The 20,308-nt window shown below is 40.9% G+C and overlaps 1 protein-coding gene across 1 annotated transcript; it reads right to left on the bottom strand.

Moving 5' to 3' along the window:
• Nucleotides 1-5,552: 5,552 nt before the first annotated feature.
• rbm42 (RNA binding motif protein 42) lies at nucleotides 5,553-17,558 on the bottom strand. Its single transcript, XM_038298664.1, has 12 exons — nucleotides 17,437-17,558; nucleotides 17,071-17,127; nucleotides 13,058-13,181; nucleotides 12,457-12,526; nucleotides 9,958-10,029; nucleotides 8,450-8,604; nucleotides 8,179-8,355; nucleotides 7,964-8,104; nucleotides 7,067-7,184; nucleotides 6,476-6,573; nucleotides 6,055-6,151; nucleotides 5,553-5,930 (listed from the first exon to the last, which is right to left on the bottom strand). Exons 2-12 carry the CDS (start codon nucleotides 17,124-17,126, stop codon nucleotides 5,818-5,820), a joined length of 1,221 nt encoding a protein of 406 aa, XP_038154592.1. The 5' UTR covers nucleotide 17,127; nucleotides 17,437-17,558; the 3' UTR covers nucleotides 5,553-5,817.
• Nucleotides 17,559-20,308: the final 2,750 nt, after the last annotated feature.

The following is a 20,308-nucleotide window of genomic DNA, read 5'->3' as shown; positions in this document are numbered from 1 at the left end:
TGTGCAATCATGTTCACACATCTGAAAACAGTTTAGCTCGTTACAGAAGCTACAAAACTGACCTTCCTTTGAGCAGATTGAGTTTCTGGAGCATCACATTTGTGGGGTCAATTAAACGCTCCAAATGGCCAGAAAAAGAGAACTTTCATCTGAAACTCGACAGTCTATTCTTGCTCTTAGAAATGAAGGCTATTGCTAAGAAATTAAAGATTTCCTACAAAGGTGAGTACTACTCCCTTCAGAGGACAGCACAAACAGGCTCTAACCAGAGTAGAAAAAGAATTGGGAGGCCGCGTTGCACAACTGAGCAAGAAGATAAGTACATTAGAGTCTGTAGTTTGAGAAACAGATGCCTCACAGGTCCCCAACTGGCATCTTCATTAAATAGTACCCGCAAAACACCAGTGTCAACATCTACAGTGAAGAGGCGGCTGCAGGATTCTGGGCTTCAGGGCAGAGTGGCAAAGAAAACGCCATATCTGAGACTGGCCAATAAAAGAAAAAGATTAAGATGGGCAAAAGAACACAGACATTGGACAGAGGAAGACTGGAAAAGTGTTGTGGACAGAATAATCTAAGTTTGAGGTGTTTGGATCACAAAGAAGAACGTTTGTGAGATGCAGAACAAATGAAAAGATGCTGGAAGAATACCTGACGCTGTCTGTTAAGCATGGTGGAGGTAATGTGATGGTCTGGGGTTGCTTTGGTGCTGGTAAGGTGGGAGATTTTTACAGGGTAAAAGGGATTCTGAATAAGGAAGGCTATCACTCCATTTTGCAACGCCATGCCATACCCAGTGGACAGCGCTTGATTGGAGCCAATTTAATACTACATCAGGACAATGACCCTAAACACACCTCCAAATTGAGCAAGAACTATTTAGAGCAGAAGCAGGCAGCTGGTATTCTATCAGTAATGGAGTGGCCAGCGCAGTTACCAGATCTAAACCCCACTGAGCTGTTATGGCAGCAGCTTGACCGTATGGTACGCAAGAAGCGCCCATCCAACCAATCCAACTTGTGGGAGCTGCTTCTGGAAGCGTGGGGTGAAACCTCTCCAGATTACCTCAACAAATTCACAGCTAGAATGCCAAAGGTCTGCAATGCTGGAATTGATGCAAATGGAGGATTCTTTGACGAAAACAAAGTTTGATGTAAAAAAAAATCTTATTTCAAATACAAATCATTATTTCTAACCTTGTCAATGTCTTGACTCTATTTTCTATTAATTTCACAACATATGGTGGTGAATAAGTGTGACTTTTCAGGAAAACACAAAATTGTCTGGGTGACTCCAAACGTTTGAACGGCAGTGTATATATAACTAAATATATATGGGTGATTCTTTAACAACGTGCACTATTGGCCTTGCAAACTTGAAGACAAAAAGTATAATAAACTATAAATTCTCACAATCTAATCTGTTAGCATAACTAGTCTAGTTTGAAGATTCATAAGAAAAAAATGTTTTTTTAAAGACAAATTGTTTTTTTAACAGATTTCCCAACTCGGCTGGTACAAATGTAATTTCCATCACATATAAATATTTGTCTTTTATTCTAAAATACTATGATACACATAATGTTTTTTACTGGAAGAACAATTTCATATTTGGTTTTAACTGTTCATGCCTTTATTGTAAAACACATACATTTATGGATTAGGTAAATGAATTGTGATGAGGACAAGACGCGAATCTTATGTTCGCCATAATAGAGCATTGGAATCGCAAGATACATTTCAAGGTGTAAATACTTGTGTTTTTAATTAAAGTGGAACATTATCTCTTAAGTTATGAAGACAGTTTTAATGAGTGATTAGAATTTTGTAACAATTTATTTAAAAACAAATGGCGTGGTGGAAATTACTGGTTTCTGTGGAAATTACAATGAATGGACATATAGACAACAAAACTTTCTTTTTAAAAACTTTATGAAGCATAATAATAAATAATAATGCACCGCAAAATGCTTAGCATGTAAATTATAGTTAGAAACATGTCAAAAGTTATCTAAAAAAGTGTTATTTTATAATATTATCACATTGTTGTAATTATTCTATTCAGTTCAATTCAGTTTATTTCTATAGCGCCAACATATCGTGTCATCTCATGGTGCTTACCAGTTCACCATATCATCCAGTCAGATTGATTCAAAGTTTTCTATCTAAGGAAAACCAGCTGATTGCATCAACTCATTGACTCTACAGCAATCCCTCACACTAAGCATGCTTGTAGCGACAGTGGAGAGGAAAAACTCCCTTTTAACAGGAAGAAACCTCCAGCAGAACCAGGCTCAGTGTGAGCGGCCATCTGCTGAGGCCCACTGGGGTTCAAGGAGACAGAAGCAGACATAGAAAAAGAAGCATAGATACAAAAGGCAACTGTCAACGAGCTCCACAGGCGGCCCCGTCCAGGAAACACACAGCCAGGCAGACGAGCTCCGAGCCAGCTCCCATGTCAGAGGATGAAGAGAGCACATCCAGTTAGTCATGGTCAGAGAAACAGGACTACACTGGAAAACAGGCCAAGCTCCAACATATATAAACAAAGATGTTGATGGCAGCAGCACAGCTGATATTTCTCTCCAGGATGGAGTCACAGCCAAACAGGAACAGACCAGATGAAGCTACTATGAGAAAAAGCAGAGAGAGCAGAACGTTAGAGATTGAACAGATTCTGCAGAGTGGGAGAATAGAGATAGAATGAAGCATGTTCTCTAGCAGTCTAAGCCTATAGCAGCATAACTATAGAGATAGCTCAGGATAACCTGAGCCACCCTAACTATAAGCTTTATCAAAAAGGAAAGTTTTAAGCCTAGCCTTAAAAGTAGACAGGGTGTCTGCCTCACGGACTAAAACTGGAAGTTGGTTCCACAGGAGAGGAGCCTGATAACTAAAAGATCTGCCTCCCATTCTACTTTTATAAATTCTAGGAACCACTAGTAAACCTGCAGATTGAGAGCGAAGTGCTCTGTTAGGAACATAAGGAACAATCAGATCTCTGATATCAGATGGAGCTTGGCCATTTAAGGCTTTATATGTGAGAAGGAGGATTTTAAATTCTATTCTGGATTTAACAGGAAGCCAATGAAGAGAAGCCAGGATAGGAGAGATATGATCTCTATTTTTCATTTTCATCAGAACTCTGGCTATGTGTGTTATAATAACAATTAATTTCCAAACTGAGTTGATGTTACAGCATGTTTGGAAATTACATACAATAAAAATATTTTCATTTCAAGCAATATTTACCTTGGCTTTACTTCAAAAGTTGATGGATGAAGTCAAAAATCCCACCATGTCACTGCTGTGATGTCACTGTTCATCTCCATGCAACTACCCAAACAACTTTCATACAAACTTTTTAAAGGGACATTATAGTGTTGTGGTGGAAATTACAACAATAGTGTGGGACAACAACAATTGGTTAAGAAAATCAGATAAACAGTTGTATGACATAAAATACTCCAATTATAGTTTCATTATTTTACTGATATTTTATTCAACGGTATTCTAAAACATTTTTTCTAATGTTTTATCATTTTTATCATTGAAAATCAAAAGTCTGGGTGTGGGACAAGCACAAAACGGTAATATTAACATATAAAAGAGGCCGAAAAATTGTGAAAAAGTCATAAAGCCTTAAATGGCCAAGCTCCATCTGATATCAGAGATCTGATTGTTCCTTATGTTCCTAACAGAGCACTTCGCTCTCAATCTGCAGGTTTACTAGTGGTTCCTAGAATTTCTAAAAGTAGAATGGGAGGCAGATCTTTTAGTTATCAGGCTCCTCTCCTCTGGAACCAACTACCAGTTTTAGTCCGTGAGGCAGACACCCTGTCTACTTTATTAGTAGTATTAGTTCAATCTCTAGCGTTCTGCTCTCTCTGCTTTTTCTCATAGTAGCTTCATCTGGTCTGTTCCTGTTTGGCTGTGACTCCATCCTGGAGAGAAATATCAGCTGTGCTGCTGCCATCATCTCCTTTATTTATAGATGCTGGAGATCAACCTGTTTTTTGGTGTAGTCCTGTTTCTCTGACTGTGACTGGTTGGATGTGCTCTCTTCATCCTCTGGCATGGGAGTTGGCTCGGAGCTCGTCTGCCTGGCTGCATGTTTCCTGGACGGGGCCGCCTTTTACAGTTGCCTTTTGTATCCATGCTTCTTTTTCTATGTCTGCTTCTGTCTCCTTGAACCCCAGTCGTCCTCAGCAGATGGATTTGGAGCAATTTGACTGTATGATCTGGTTTAACTGTAAAGTGCCTTGAGATTACTTGTGTTGTGAATTTGGTGCTATAGAAATAAACTGAATTGAATATATATCTGCATATATACATATGTGTGTGTGTGTATATATGTTTGCGTACAACTGTGTGTTTGTATATGGTAGTAAAAAAAAGGTTAAAATGTATGAGTGGCTGTTATTTGCAACATACATACATCCTGTCTGAATATTATATTACTTTTAACCACATTAAGAATATTTAAATGCACTGAACCATTTGGTATAACTATAGTTCTAAACTTTTCAGAAAAAAACAATGTGAAAATTAGTTCAATATTCAGCGAGTTTTAGTTAACTAAAATTGATTCTGTGCCTGGTCAACACATTACACTGAGCAGAGCAGTCGACCGCCCCAAGATGGCGCCCCTAAATCTCATCAGCCCCTATAGGCTAGAGCGGTCCACTTTGAATCACTAAGGGAACTTGCAGTCCTCCTGTCATTTCCTATTTCCTGCATTTTCTTTCCTGTTGCAAGACTCATCTGGATTGGATAATGGTCTGATTGTCCAACCAATCAAAGGAGAGCTGCTCCTCAGGGCTCTATAGTTTCTATAGCTGTAAATTTACAATGTAAACCCCTTAATGTTGGTTGTGTTATTCGGTTCAACTGTTTTGTTCAGAGTTCCTCCTGATGTTTATCTAAGTGCTGATTGTGTCTGCTTTACCGGGACTTCGTGGCCTTGGGTCATTGGAGTTTCATTTGGAGTTTCAAGAACCTTAGATTAAGCTTTGGATTTTTTTGGATTGTATTTCTTGACTCCTTTAGTTCCCTTTTCCCAATTTGTTCTGAAGTAAACTGACAAAAACACATTAAAATTATCAACTGAATTACATCTGGTCTTTAAATGTTACTTCCCCTTAGCTGAGCTGGGTCATAACATGAAAATGTTTATGGATAAAGCTGCCATCCTAAAGCCAGACTGCTGCGATTGTGAGACGTTTTGTGAGAGGAAGTATCCTCCCTCAACGTTAGGCATTCGTTCACGGCATTCGTTAAATTCGTTCCATTAAATTGGATCCTTCTCTTTTAGGTTTCCCTTTATTTTTGTTCATAAAATCAGTTTGCCATGGGCTGTCTTCTACTTTCAGGCTTAAGAGTTTTAAATATATCTATTTTTAACTGAAGGAAGAACAGATTTATTGAACAATAAAAATCGAGTGAGTATATTTTTTCCCAGTTTTTTCTTCTGCGTTATGAAACTCTGAGCTAATTCAGCCAAACCTGGACACTGATGCAGGCGTGCAGCACACTAGAATAAAAGACACACAGTGACGACAATACAGTTTTATTTGAAAGTTTAAAACAACCAGTTAATCTGACATAAAGGGTGCAGATGAGCGGATTTCCACACAGGATGAGGGAACATCTCTATAAACAGTCACTAGCAGGAGCTGCTATCCTTATGAGAACCGACGCAGAGCTTTGATTTATCCAAACCTTTATCGACACCACAGTTCTCCCCCGGAGCTGAGATGGCATTAGCACTCATAAGGTCAGTCATTCCAACATAAACGCGCCTCCAGGAGCTTAAACATTATCTGAGGCCAAGCTTCTTCTTCTCTTTCTGTTTCTTGCGGACCACTTCAATATTCCTGTCTTTCCACATACTTTTCCTCAGTTTGATCGGTCGACTCCCGACGTATTTCCCTGGAAGAACAAGAGGAGGTTTGGAGAATCACATCCTGACTTCATATAAAAAAATGTGGCATAAGCAGCAAAGCGTGTCCTGGAAATGAATCAGGAACAAACTGCTGTAGTGATGGAGACTGACCGTTCATTTCTCTCATGGCTCTAACGTAGTCATTTGGATCTTTGAAGCTGACGAAGCCGTAGCCTTTTGTTTTTCCAGTCCGTTTATCCCTCACCACCTGAGGACGACAATCAATGCATTCCTTTTATTTAACATTTAAGTGTTTATTAGTATTTTTCACAGTTATTTACATTCACAATGTTCATAAACACTTCATATTAAACATAACATTAAACCTTTGCTTAGGAGCTATTTTACCTTTGTCCCATCTGGTTTATCTAGTTCTATATTTATAGTCCCTGGCTTTTGCCTTGAATTCAGACATTCATTCACACAGATCAGATCAGGAGGTGAGACCTGCTGTGAAGTGAAATCACAACTTTCTATAGTCTCATCACATTTGTTCTGGAAGATAATGTGAATACATGAATAAAAATCCTACCTTTGCTTTGAGGAATGATGGGTATCTGCTGAAGGCTCGAGCCAGGATGTCATCGTTGACCTCATTCCCAAGATCGCCACAGAATATACGGAAATCATCTGCAACAGAACAGGATCAGCAGCAGAAGGTAGAAACCAGAACTCAGAAACATTCGGATCATCACCCCTGATCAAGGTCTTCATTAGAAATTCATTCAATTACAGCAAAGATTAGTTTTAGCTATAAATAATGACCAGACTTTTGCTTTAAAGACCCACAAAGATGGAGTCTGGACGGACCGTGCATTCAAGGCCATGAGGATAAGATTGGTTTAAAGGAGGGCGACTGTGTGCCGCCTCAGGTGTCATCGCTACCATAAATGTTGAGTAACTTCCCTGAATAATGTTCCTCACTGGTTCATTAGCTGAACTTTATGCGTAACAAGTAAAACTATCATTTTAATAAATAACAAATCTGATCAATAAAGAAACTCCCTTTATTATCTAGAACCTGTTCTAGAGACGCGTCCATATTAGCTGCTTGTGGTTGATGTAGATAAAAATGTAAATAAAATGACAGTGGTAGCTTTGAACCAGCAGCAGGTTTTATTACCTGGCTCCCACTCCAACAGACTGGGGTCCTCCCAGGTCGACCCTGCAGCGATGCGGATACACTTCTTCACCTTCTCGTTTTTTCCTCTCTTTCTGTCCTCTGTAACACTCTCCACAGGCTGGGAAAAAAAACCAAACATCGCATAATGACCTCAGGCAGAGAAGATATGACCACAGAACAGTTTCTAACTTTTACAGCTATTTTTTCACACAGTTTATTCTGTTTGTTTTAGACCTTTTTCTCTTTAGAGGCGGTGATAAAACCCATCTGTCTCCAACCTTTCAGGAGTTGCTATCTGCCTAAATCGAACCCTGCTGAGTTTATCTGTTTCTGTCACACCAGCTACCTTCATGTCCTCCGACTCCATCCGGAAACCTTCTTGGTTTTCCTTTAGGTTTCGACATCCTTCCTTTGAACTAATCAACACCTTTGTTTCTAGATGTTGGAGCTTGGCCTGTTTTTCAGTGTAGTCCTGTTTCTCTGACTGTGACTAACTGGATGTGCTCTCTTCATCCTCTGACATGGGAGCTGGCTCGGAGCTCGTCTGCCTGGCTGTGTGTTTCCTGGACGGGGCCGCCTGTGGAGCTGGTTGACAGTTGCCTTTTGTATCTATGCTTCTTTTTCTATGTCTGCTTCTGTCTCCTTGAACCCCAGTGGGCCTCAGCAGATGGCCGCTCACACTGAGCCTGGTTCTGCTGGAGGTTTCTTCCTGTTCAAAGGGAGTTTTTCCTCTCCACTGTCGCTACAAGCATGCTTAGAGTGAGGGATTGCTGAAGAGTGAATGAGTCGATGCAATCAGCTGGTTTTTAAATTTTAAATTGGAGCTATAGAAATAAACCGAATAGAATTGAATCAACATTCTGGTTCTATAAAGCACGGTGGAGCTGAGACACCTACCGTCACCTCGGTGTGGGGGGGCTCAGGGTCGGGCTTGCTGGGGCCGATCACAGAGCCGCTCTCCTCCCTCTCCTTCTTGTCCAGCAGTCCTGCTGCCATCACGGCCGCCTGCTGCTTGGCCACTCGTGCTGCGAGTTCTTCCTGAAACAGAAACCAGGAGAGTGAAGCAGCCGCTCCAGCAGACCTGGGATCAGACGCCGTCACGCTTCCAGCACCATTCTGGCCTGTCTCTGGGCCTGGGCGTCCGGTTTCCTCTGGACCGCCGTAGCTGGAGGAGCCGTGTAAACGGTGGGCGCTGCCTGGATGATAGACGGCGTGGGTTTGGCCAAGGAAGGATTTGCTGGTCTCTGAGGAGGAGGGGGCCCCATCGGGACACCGACCATGTCCCCCACCTAAACGCAGTAGCAACCGGTCAGCTTTTAGTAATCAGATTACAATGAAGGGAAGTTCTATCAACAGTAATGTTCTGCAGGCTTGAACTCTGACCCGGGCAGCCGCTGGCATGTGCTGAATGGGCGGTGCTGGCCCCTGAGGTATGGGGCCCTGCATAGACGGAGGAACCATCATGGGAGGAGGTGGAGGAGGTCGAGGGATGGGAGGAGCTACAGGAGGACCTCTCATCACTGGCATTCTCTGACCACCTTAGCAGCACAAAGTGAGACAAAGATTAAAAAGAAAAACCTCCAGAATAACTTCCAAAATATAAACTCTGTTTGCTACAAACAGAAAACCCCAAAAACATTTCAGGAGACCAATGAGAACAAAGTCGTTTAAAGGAATAGTACACCCAAAACATGATTAGCCTTCATTTTCTACTCACCCCCATGCTGAACAACACTCTGGAGTACTTTTTTGATATCTCAAATGCATCTGGAGATCTGGGAGGCTTCTTGCTGTCTGCTGACATTCAAATAATGGAGGTCTATGGTGCCCGAGACAGAAAGGTCCACAAAAGTCCACAAAAATGTGTCAATATTCCTCCATACTGCTCGTCCAATGTATTCCAAGTGTCCTGAGTGGGTAGCATCCAGAATTTACTCGAAACAAAGTCATTTAGAATGTTTTTAGAGCATAAACAGTAGTGTATAGGATTTCCTGAAAGCGCGCACATGCGCGTTCATGACGCTACGGAAGCCGGCAGACCAAACCAGATGAAAGTGCGCATTCAGCGTCTGCTCTTCCAATAATGCAAGCGTAGAAGAAGAAATGTGCTGTTTACCTGTGCAAAGAAAGAAACAACGAAAGAAAAATGTCTGAGGACTTCAGTGTTGAGAAAGAGCATGAGTTCTTTGCCGAGCTGAATGCGCTGGTTTGGTCTGCCGGCTTCCGTAGCATCGTGATCGCGCATGTGCGCGCTTTCAGGAAATCCTATACACTACTGTTTATGCTCTAAAAACATTCTAAATGACTTCGTTTCGAGTAAATTATGGACGCTACCCACTCAGGACACTTGGATTACATTGGACGAGCAGTATGGAGGAATATTGACACATTTTTGTGGACTTTTATGGACCTTTCTGCCTCGGGCGCCATAGACCTCCATTATTTGAATGTCAGCAGACAGCAAGAAGCCTCCCAGATCTCCAGATGCATTTGAGATATCAAAAAAGTACTCCAGAGTGTTGTTCAGCATGGGGGTGAGTAGAAAAAGAAGGCTAATCATGTTTTGGGTGTACTATTCCTTTAAAAATATGCCAGGAAAGATTCCGGATATCTGACAGGCAGTCATGGACCTGCAGGATAAACCCCCCCAGGGTTATTGGCAAAGAGAAAGGCTGTATATTAATGGAAAGGAAAATGTGTTAGAAAACTAAATTTCTACAGAGCTATGATGTCCGAGCCTTGCGTTGTTCCCTAAATGCATCACATCAGCTTTAATGGAAGAATCTGATCCTTCAGGCCCGACAGCCTCGGTTTCTCTTCACTCTCCTGTAATCCCTCCTCATCATCACTCTGACTCACAGACACATTAATATAGCAGGCGTTGATCCTACCTGGTCTCTGTAGTATATGCGGAACGAAGGCTGGTCTCATGATGGGAGGTGGAGGGGGGCGGACTGGTGGAACTGGGACAGAGAAGTCAGATGATGAGTGAATAGTTAGCGCCTGAAGGAAGCAGGATCAAACCAACCAGCTGTGTGTCTTACTGTCCAAGCATCTGAATCGATAAACTGAGAAACATTTTCAGTTACAGAAGTATTTCTATCAGCTAATGAGACCATTCCAGGTTGGTTAGCGATTCTGGAATAAAGCAAAGAAACATGGAGCAGTGGTTCTCCAACCTGCACACCCATCACTCCTCAGGCAACGTTAATCATAGATAAAGGTTTAGTGGAGGATGTTGTTTTTCCAGGTGGATCATCTCAATAACAGTCGGTCATTCCTCTGCGTGACCAACGGGGGATTAAAAAAAATACTGATCATCTGTCTGAACGGTCAGTTAACTGAGTTCACTATAAAGTCCACTATATAATCCCTGCTCTATATAGTGATGGAGGGATTTAGGGGTTAGGGCGGTCAGACCCAGTAAGCTAGTATGAGCTTTGAGAACAGCAACTATTAAACAGTGTGCACGGGGAGAAATGGGCTCATGCACGCTCTATCACGCGTTCTCTCTGTTTTTTTAAAGTGAAGAGGGCAGGTCTTTAAAAAAATTCGCAAAAATCCTTCACTATACCTTTAACTGATTATTTAAAGGATCTAATTTGGTAATCAAAAGGTAAACAGGCTTAAAATATGCCATTTATATTTATCTATTTATTAGGGCAGGAACTTTAATGCGTAGCTCACACGGTAAGATGAAGCTCACCATGTTTGTTCTCACACTGTGACCCGACGCTCTGATGCGATCTACCTGCTCACACTCTACGTCTAAAAACCAGGTGGGACTCAGCGCCGCAGTGAGATGGCGCTACTGGGACTCGTCTATCCAGAAGCCAAACCAGTAGAAGAGGAATATGAAGCTCACTAGAGTGAAACATGCTGCCTTGGATATTTGTGCTTAAAGCCCTAAAAAGAAAAGGCGACGTCGTTTTTGGACAAAGACATGGCTGAACAAACGTGCCTACTACGGTCTGTCAGTTTGACAGAACTCCATTTCACTCATTGCCCCCCCGCCATGCTGCTGTGTTTCCCTCTGAGAGGAAGAATCCTTGTTTGATTTACCCTCACCAAGTACGTCCTCGACAAAAGTCTGAACACTGTGAGAACGGAGCGCGCAGCATAGATCTGTGTTAACTGGAACAGAAGCGTACTGATGACATCACCACATTCAAAGCTCGTCTGGAGCTGCATTTCACCTCCTGTTATTAATAGGCTCTAGATAATAATAAATGATGTTTTTCATTTATTGGGGGAATAATAATGAACTCAGTCACATAAACATAAATCAAATAAATATTTTGCCAAATAAAGAGAAACAGAAATCACTAGCAGAGCCAGCGGTTCTTTACACACGGCTATGCAGAGAGCTGCTGCTAACGTTAGCCCATCTGCTGTTAGCCTCTGAAATCTCATGGTCGCTGCGGTCCTCTAAACATCTATTTTTTTAAATTATGCAATAAATCAGTAAATGGACTTAAATGAAGCTTAAAGTAAAATGTTCTCGCCTCAAATGATCTTAAAAAAACTTTTCTAGAACAGCAAAAGAAAAGTGAACCTTTAACTTAATCCTCTGAGCGCTATCCTGGAAGCTGCTGCAGTGCATGCTGGGACAGCTGTCAGTCTGGAAAACGGACAAGTCTGCCCTGATGCATGCTGGGTAAATTATGTACGCTTTGTCCGTTATCGGTCTGCTGTTCTTGTGAATTGGAGCAGTGGGCTGATGGTTTCACGAGCACACGAGAACGCACAAGTACTCATGTTGAGAAACGGCTGTTTCCAGGCCATGTTGGTCGCCGTGTTTAGATATTTTTCTACAATATTTAGTGGAAGGAGCTCTAGTTTAATGAATGTTCATGGAACGGTCACTTTTAGAGAAGACTTTCAGTTTACAGTCTTTCGAATAATCTGATGAAAATGATGTAAACAGTCAGATTAAAAAGACCGTATATATTTGTTGTTCTTATATAATTATTCAATTATAGGAGAGAAAGGGGTTTTTGAATTTATTTAAATATGATTAATTCTAATTAATTACAGACCCTGTAATTAACTTGATTGAAATGTTAATGTCGAGTTCCCACTAAAATAATGAATCTAGAGACATTTATTCAACTCTTACACTGACTGTTCCCTGCTTGCCTTGCCTGCCTCAGCCTCTAGCTTAAATTAAGACAAACTTTATTGTCTTTTTGTACACACGGCGTATAGAAAAAGAGATTTCATTCAGTAAAGCTCTCAAGACATTTTAGTTTCTTAAAAAGTGCAGCAATGATAAAACCTATAAACAGTGATCAAATGTAAAAATAAGATTGAGATATGATGTAGTTTTTCCAACATTCAGCTGGTTTTCCTGTTTCCTCTGATCTGATGAGTTAAAGTAAAGATAATACCTGGTCCCACGAATGCAGGCGGCGGAGGACCAACAAAACTAGCGGCTCTGGCCTCTAATGTCTGCTGGACCTACGAGAAAGGAGAGCAGAGAGTTTAAAGACATTTTAGGTGTGAAATGTAACTACTAGTGACTTGATTTATTCTCCACTGTTCTTTAACGGTTTATAACAGTAAGCTTCTTTTGTTTTTTTGCAGTGGTGACGGTCATCTTCCACTATGAAGACGATTCCTCCTCCATTTAAAAACAAACAGGAAATGGATCCATGTTGCCGAACTGGTCTCTAAAATCTGAACTCGATAAGGGGTGTGGGAAAAAAAACAAAAACAATTGGGCAATATATTGTGATTTTTGTGTTCCACATTTAATATAAATTTGTTACCTCCTAATATCAATAAATATATAAAAAAAAATACTATAAACCAATGGGGGAAAATGGGCTGTCTCTAATCATGACTCAAGTATCGTGGCGCATATCGTATCGCAGCACCCATGCTGATACTCCCCCCTAAACTTAACTGATGAAAAATGCAGCTAATCTTGATAAAAGACAGAAAACCTGCATCTGAACCAACTGGGATGGTTATTGTTTCAGGACCTACCTGTCTGTAGGTGTTGGTTCCTATGATGGGTCGCACCATCGGCACAGCAGGGACCGCCAAGGCCACAGGTATGGACTCCATCAGAGGAGGACTCCCTGATCCACCGAGGACCTCCTGCTCAAAACTACAAAGAGTTACAGAGAAAGAAGGAAATCATTTGTACGGTTACTGAAGGTTCTACGGAAAGGAAAAACCCAGCAGGTCTGTTTTCATTAGAAATCATTCAAACTGGTCATTATTGCTGAGAGCCTGGTTTCAGCAGATCTAAGGAAGCCTCTGCTGGATGTTAGAGAGCAAGTTTGCTTGTGATGTTAGCTTTGATGCTTCATGGAGAGGAGGAGTAGAAAAAAAGCCCCACCTTCCCAGCTGTACAACATGACTGCTTTGGGAAGTGGTTCGGATTCTCTGGGCAACATGGTTTAAAAAGGCTAATCTCCATTTTTTTCCTAGCAAATCTGAGAAATCTTTTTTTTTTCTCCCTCGCTTAGGTTTATCAATCAGGTGACCTTCATTTTAAAGGCAACACAATTAAAACTGAAAAATGTTTTAAAACAATCATGTTCTAGAATTTGCAGCTAGTGGAATCACACAGTATAGTATAGTAAAATACGTACAGTTATAAGTGATGAACTGATGTCACTCTGATCAGTGAAAATTTTTAAAAAAAAAATCCAGATTTTCCAAAAAATTAATCTTCAAAAATAAAATAAATTATTAATTGATAGAAATCTAATAGCCCCTCCCTACATGTAGATCTCAGCCTATTTAGACAAACAGCTCTGCAGGTAGCAAAGATATTTTCCTTTATACTTAACTTCTAGGTCTGGTCTAGAGTTATTTTAATATTGCCCATTTTATAGGTCAAATTGAATCGAATCTTGATGCTCAAATCTGAATTTTTTTGTGAAATCCACCTTTTTCTGCGGTGCCGTTCACATTTCCAAACATATGTGACTTGTATGAGATCTCCTGTGTGAACTGCAGTCATAAGATGCCAGTGTCCTGCATGTGCAGTAGAGGGCGCAGTGATGTCACAAGCTAGCGGGCTGTTTTTACAGAAGTAAACATGGATGGTAGCGCTAGAATGCAACTAGCGATCTTTCCCAACCTTAAAAAGATGGTTTAAAAAAAATAAAAAGACTGCTCTGTACATTATCCTCCGCCATGGATGTTGTTTTTTCCTCCTGCTTCTGCGTAGCAAGACACAGAATATGGACCTTTGTTGAGTATTAATGGCGTTTGGGTCAGATGAATGCGAGCCGGTCACATTTGAAACGATCAGATACGTATTGGATTCAGGAGCCGAGTGGCCTGGGTCGCACTGGACTAACTTTGGATCTGTGTTGTTCAGACTGTCATGAAAACACCAGGTACAGGTTGGACATGGGCAAAAAAAAAAAAAAAAAAAATTCTGATTTGGTCACTTCATGTGAACGTTTGACAGGCTGGATTTTATCTTCTGGGCCAAATACTGCCCGACACTAATCTGATTTAATCCATCCTAGTTTGTTGGCTTCAGAATATCCATCTGCTTCATCAGAACTTACCACAGATTGGCAAAGATTAGTAAAGTTTCCTGAACAGTGATCCAGGTTTCTAGCCTTCACATTAGAAGGCTTTTATTGTCTTTTTCTAAACCGGGTGAATACAAAACAAAGTTTTGTTTTGTGCAGCTTTCAGACAGTGTATGAGCAGCAGCTAAGCAGTGAAATTAACATTTCCATTTCATAAAGTGTTTCAGTGATCGAATGTAAACAGCGTGGGAGAAAAACATGGTGCAAAACGCACTGATATGGAAGTTCAGAGCAGTGCTAAGACAACTCTATATGGTGCAAACATGCAGTAGAAGTTGATATATGGCCTGATGTTCAGTGTGATGCAGAGTCTCCATTCGGGACTTGATTATGTTTTATTTTCCACCCCCCAACAGTTCAGCAGTCTGATGGCATTGATGGAAAAGCTGTTGCAGAATCTGCTGTATTGCTGCATTGAAAACTGGGAAGCCTCTTCCCAGTCCATGGTGGGGGGATGATGATGTCACGGGCTCGTGACACGCAGCGCTGGGACTGAATTGTCTTCAAGCCACACAGTTATTGTGGCTTTTATTAGCCATTTCTCATCACTAAAGTCAAGAATATTAAGCAATTCCCGCCACCAAAGGGGAGAAGTCTAATTTTCTGTGAACCTGTTTTCAGATGCTTTAATAAAATTTATGGTTCTGATCTTGGACTCGTTTTTTATCAGTGATCATGACTAAGAGTATGAGAGAGGATACTTCTTTAGGTGAGATCAGACTTCTATCATGGATTGTAAAGATTGTGGAACATTTCCCATTTCCTCAGCCCAACCTTCTGTCATTGCTGCAGAATATTATCTTGTACTTTTATCTTAGACAGATGTCTGATGCGCTCCGTGCCTTAAATCTGCTGTCTAAAGTCATCAAGTCACAGTCCATCCCGATGCAACCAATGCTAAGCAAGCTCTGCACTGGTGGCAACACTAGGCAACTCCTCAACAGAAGACAGCATTTGGGGATCACGCTTGGCCTTCCAAAAGAACACTTTTAACCAATCTGTCTAAATGATTTAAATTGAAGTGCCTTGAGATTAACTGTGTTGTGAAGTGACACCATAAATAAACTTGAATTAAAGTTTTATCTCGAACCACCCAATTCTCTGAAAAGCTGCTTATCATTGCCGACATTTTTCTGTGTGTGAGGTCAGCGGACGCTAATCAGTGCCAGCTGCATGTTTTTTAGACTGTGAGACAAAAAATCTGTAAATAAACGTGCATCACTGCTAAATCCTTTGGTCATAGTTGACCAATGGTGTCTCTGGAGGTGAGGAAAGGGAGGGCTGTTAGGAGAATGACCAGTAGATGAACTGGTGAACATTCTTAGTCATTCAGGACATAGTCAATCCAAAGAAGTAAAAAAAATAAAAATAAAAATAAATCCACTAAACATTATTTTCAAGTTTGAAGACGTTTCTCTTCCATCCAGGAAGCTTTTTCAATTCAAAATGTCAGAAATAGCGTTGAGTTAGAGGCTACATATAGCCAGGGGTGGAGCTAGATGGGGGGCCAGGGGTGGCCATGGAAACCCTTAGCCAATCATTGGCCACCTCCACAATTTTTTCCTCTAATTCAGATGGTAGCAGCAGTAATACTCTAAAGTGAATTGTTGTAAATTATTTAACATTTTATTTTTTTTATATCTTAAGTTACTTGAAAACAAAAAATCATCAACTAGTGTGCATGAGCGAAAGCAACACTCTGCAGTTACACCGCTCCGTACTTGGATTTAGTTTTTTATATATATATACAGAAGAGTTATATGTGTATATATTGTATCTTTTTTATGTTTAACTTTATTATCGTGTATAGTTGGATGTGTGTATATATGTATATATAAAACTGTAACTGGAGCGTGTAACAAAAGTAATTTCCCTCTGGGATTATTAAAGTATTTTAATTATGCACATCGACATACTAACACAAAAAGATACAGAATTGATGCTGTTTTCAGAACTAGATTTTGTCTTATGGAGTAAAGAGAAAATGATGTCTTTGCAAGTCATCTAAGAGTCTTCAGTCAAATCATAGATAAATAATAACTTTAAAAACAGTAATTAATAAATTTAATGTAGACATGAGTAGATTTAAATGATTACCGTAAGTTGTTCTCCCCACATCTGAAACTTGAAAGAATTTTGTCCACTACACCTTTAATTTAGACAGCATGGATGTTAAATATATTTGTTAGGCTGTTGTTGAGTATAGTTTGTCTTTATTTAGAAAACATGGATGTTGTTCCTGTTGGAAAGTGCAGATTGATGCAGAGCTTCTGCCATCCCTCAGTCTACATGCTTATTGCCTGGCCACCATTATTATTAACATTTTCTAGCTACAGCTCTGCATATAGCCCTGAACTGAACGCTTTATGTAGTGAACTGAAACCAGTTGATGGAGGTGTATGTCAGTGGCTATGATCAGAGGACAGGTCTGCTACTCACAGAGCCATCTCAGCCTCCATCTCCTTCAGCCGTTCCTCCCCGGACTTGACCGCCATGCTGCAAAAACACAATCCAGGCAGGTTTAGAGATCAGTGCAGCTAGCATGGATACTGGGATGAAGCTGCTGAACATCATCATCATCACTGACAGCAGAGATGTTCATAAAAACCCTCAGAATCCCATAATACTCAGGATTACCACTCGGGCTAATACCGACGCCAAACCAGCCTGATAAAAACAAAGTTGTTTTTTATCAGTTAACGTATTTATACATAACAGGGAGACCATAAACTAACACTTCTCATTAGTATGAAGGCTAAAGGTGCTTCAGATGGGAGTAAATCACTCAAACAGCTGGTTACTTACTTTATTGAGGAGCTTTAAGCGAGCTTTCAGATAGCGCAGCTTCTTCTTCGGCCGCTGACTCCTTCTTTCCTCTTCCGGGTCACTAACATCCGCTTTAATGAGTTATAGCGCCGCCTGCCGGACTGAGACCAGAATACTTACGATGGATTCCGTAAAAGTTTGACACACATACAGGTAAAAGCCAGTAAATTAGAATATTTTGAAAAACTTGATTTATTTCAGTAATTGCTTTCAAAAGGTGTAACTTGTAAATTATATGTATTCATTGCACACAGACTGATGCATTCAAATGTTTATTTCATTTAATTTTGATGATTTGAAGTGGCAACAAATGAAAATCCAAAATTCCGTGTGTCACAAAATTAGAATATTGTGTAAGGGTTAAATTTTGAAGACACCTGTTGCCACAAACTAATCAGCTGATTAACTCCAAACACCTGCAAAGGGCTTTAAATGGTCTCTCAGTCCAGTTCTGAAGCCGACACAAACATGGGGAAGACTTCAGATTTGACAGCTGTCCAAAAGGCGACCATCCACACATTGCACAAGGAGGGAAAGACACAAAAGGTTATTGCTGAAGAGGCTGGCTGTTCTCACAGCTCTGTGTCCAAACACATTAATAGAGAGGCAAAGGGAAGGAAAAACTGTGGTCAGAAAAAGCGTACAAGCGATGGGGATCACCGCGCCCTAGTCAAGATTGCGAAAAAAAAAACCCATTAAAAAATGTGGGGGAGATTCACAAGGAGTGGACAGCTGCTGGAGTCAGTGCTTCAAGATCCACCACCAAGAGACGCTTGAAAGACATGGGTTTCAACTGCCGCATACCTCGTGTCAAGCCACTGTTGACCATAAACAGCGCGAAAAGCGTCTCACCTGGGCTAAGGAAAAAAAGAGCTGGACTGCTGCTGAGTGGTCCAAAGTCATGTTTTTTGACCAAAGCAAATTTTGCATTTCCTTTGGAAATTGAGGTTCCAGAGTCTGGAGGAAGACAGGAGAGGCACAGGATCCACGTTGCCTGAAGTCTAGTGTAAAGTTTCCACCATCAGTGATGGTTTGGGGTGCCATGTCATCTGCTGGTGTCGGTCCACTCTGTTTCCTGAGATCCAGAGTCAACACAGCCGTCTACCAGCAAGTTTTAGAGCACTTCATGCTTCCTGCTGCTGACCTGCTCTATGGAGATGGAGATTTCAGGTTCCAACAGGACTTGGCGCCTGAACACAACGCAAAATCTACCCGTGCCTGGTTTACGGACCACGGTATTTCTGTTCTAAATTGGCCAGCCACCCCCCTGACCTTAGCCCCATAGAAAATCTGTGGGGTATTGTGAAAAGGAAGATGCAGAATGCCAGACCCAAAAACGCAGAAGAGTTGAAGGCCACTGTCAGAGCAACCTGGGCTCTCATAACACCTGAGCAGTGCCAGAAACTCATCCACTCCATGCCACGCCGCATTAATGCAGTAATTGAGGCAAAAGGAGCTCCAACCAAGTATTGAGTATTGTACATGCTCATATTTTTCATTTTCATACTTTTCAGTTGGCCAACATTTCTAAAAAATCCCTTTTTTGTATTAGCCTTAAGTAATATTCTAATTTTGTGACACATGGAATTTTGGATTTTCATTTGTTGCCACTTCAAATCATCAAAATTAAATGAAATAAACATTTGAATGCATCAGTCTGTGTGCAATGAATAAATATAATGTACAAGTTACACCTTTTGAATGCAATTACTGAAATAAATCAAGTTTTTCAAAATATTCTAATTTACTGGCTTTTACCTGTATAAGAGCAGACTCCGCATTGACAGTCGCGGCGCAGAAAATACGGGCGCCATCTTGGGGAGGTCGACCTGCTCCCCTAACCGGCTTCCTCAGCACTGAGCGCCGTATTTTATTTGAAGCGGCGGACTGTTGACCACAGGGCTCGAGGGAAAACTTTGTGAAGAAATTAGAGCTTTGGAAAACATTACTGAATAAACAGCATATGTAAACTATCAGGGGCGGATTAAGGAAATGTGGGGCCCTAGGCAAAGACAGGCAGGGGGCCCTCTGAATTAAGAAGACAACACATAAAACAGACCCATTCTACAGATAGAGAAATGTTAATAGAATAGACATCCATTATCTGTTCTAGGTTTTGTCCCTCTCTTCTTGTCCCTTTTCTTCTGGTTTTCCTCTCCATGTTTTGTACTCAGCTGACTTTTCATGCTGTCTCTAAAGGAATGAAAGATTTTTTCCAAGCACTAAGCTCACTTAGCTGATTGCTCCTTCCTGTGTTTCCAAAAAGGCCAAAGTAAATAACCCAGTCCTTCTTTTCACTGTAGACAAGCCATGATCTGCTTATCTGTTCTCCATTTTTCATTTGGATGAAATAATAGCTGCATGAATCATGACAGCAGACAAGATAGAGGAGAGCAGGAGGCGGGGTTACCAATCTACTTGCTCTGGAGAGCAGAGTTCGCTGCTTTTAGATGTTGGCGCCAAAGTCTCCAGTAGCAGAAAAAAGTCGCTAGATTAGGCCCTAGGAGCTTTTTAGAAATCAAAGTGCTAGAGGGGTCTGAAAGAGGCTAAATATAGCGACTAAAGCGCTAAGTTGGCAACACTGCTCTTTGCATGGTTTCTTTTCAAATGATTTGCTGCTGTCTGTTTGGAACTTCTTCTTTTGTTTTTTAGTGTGGTCATCAATGATGTCAGAGGGAAGTAAATAATACATACCTCAATGGTATGCACAAATCTGCATATTGATATCCATGTACATGTGTGTATATGCACATGCATACACACACTTATACACATACTTTAAATGTGATTAAATATTCCAGTGTTTTTTTTTATTTTACTATTTTTTTACCCACTGATCGCAGCAAATATA

The sequence above is a fragment of the Cyprinodon tularosa genome, unplaced genomic scaffold (genome assembly GCF_016077235.1).
Source record: "Cyprinodon tularosa strain WSP-4 unplaced genomic scaffold, ASM1607723v1 ctg411, whole genome shotgun sequence".
Classification (NCBI taxonomy): domain Eukaryota; kingdom Metazoa; phylum Chordata; class Actinopteri; order Cyprinodontiformes; family Cyprinodontidae; genus Cyprinodon; species Cyprinodon tularosa.
Note: the sequence above shows the minus strand (reverse complement) of the source record. Positions and strands in the feature narration are given on the sequence as shown.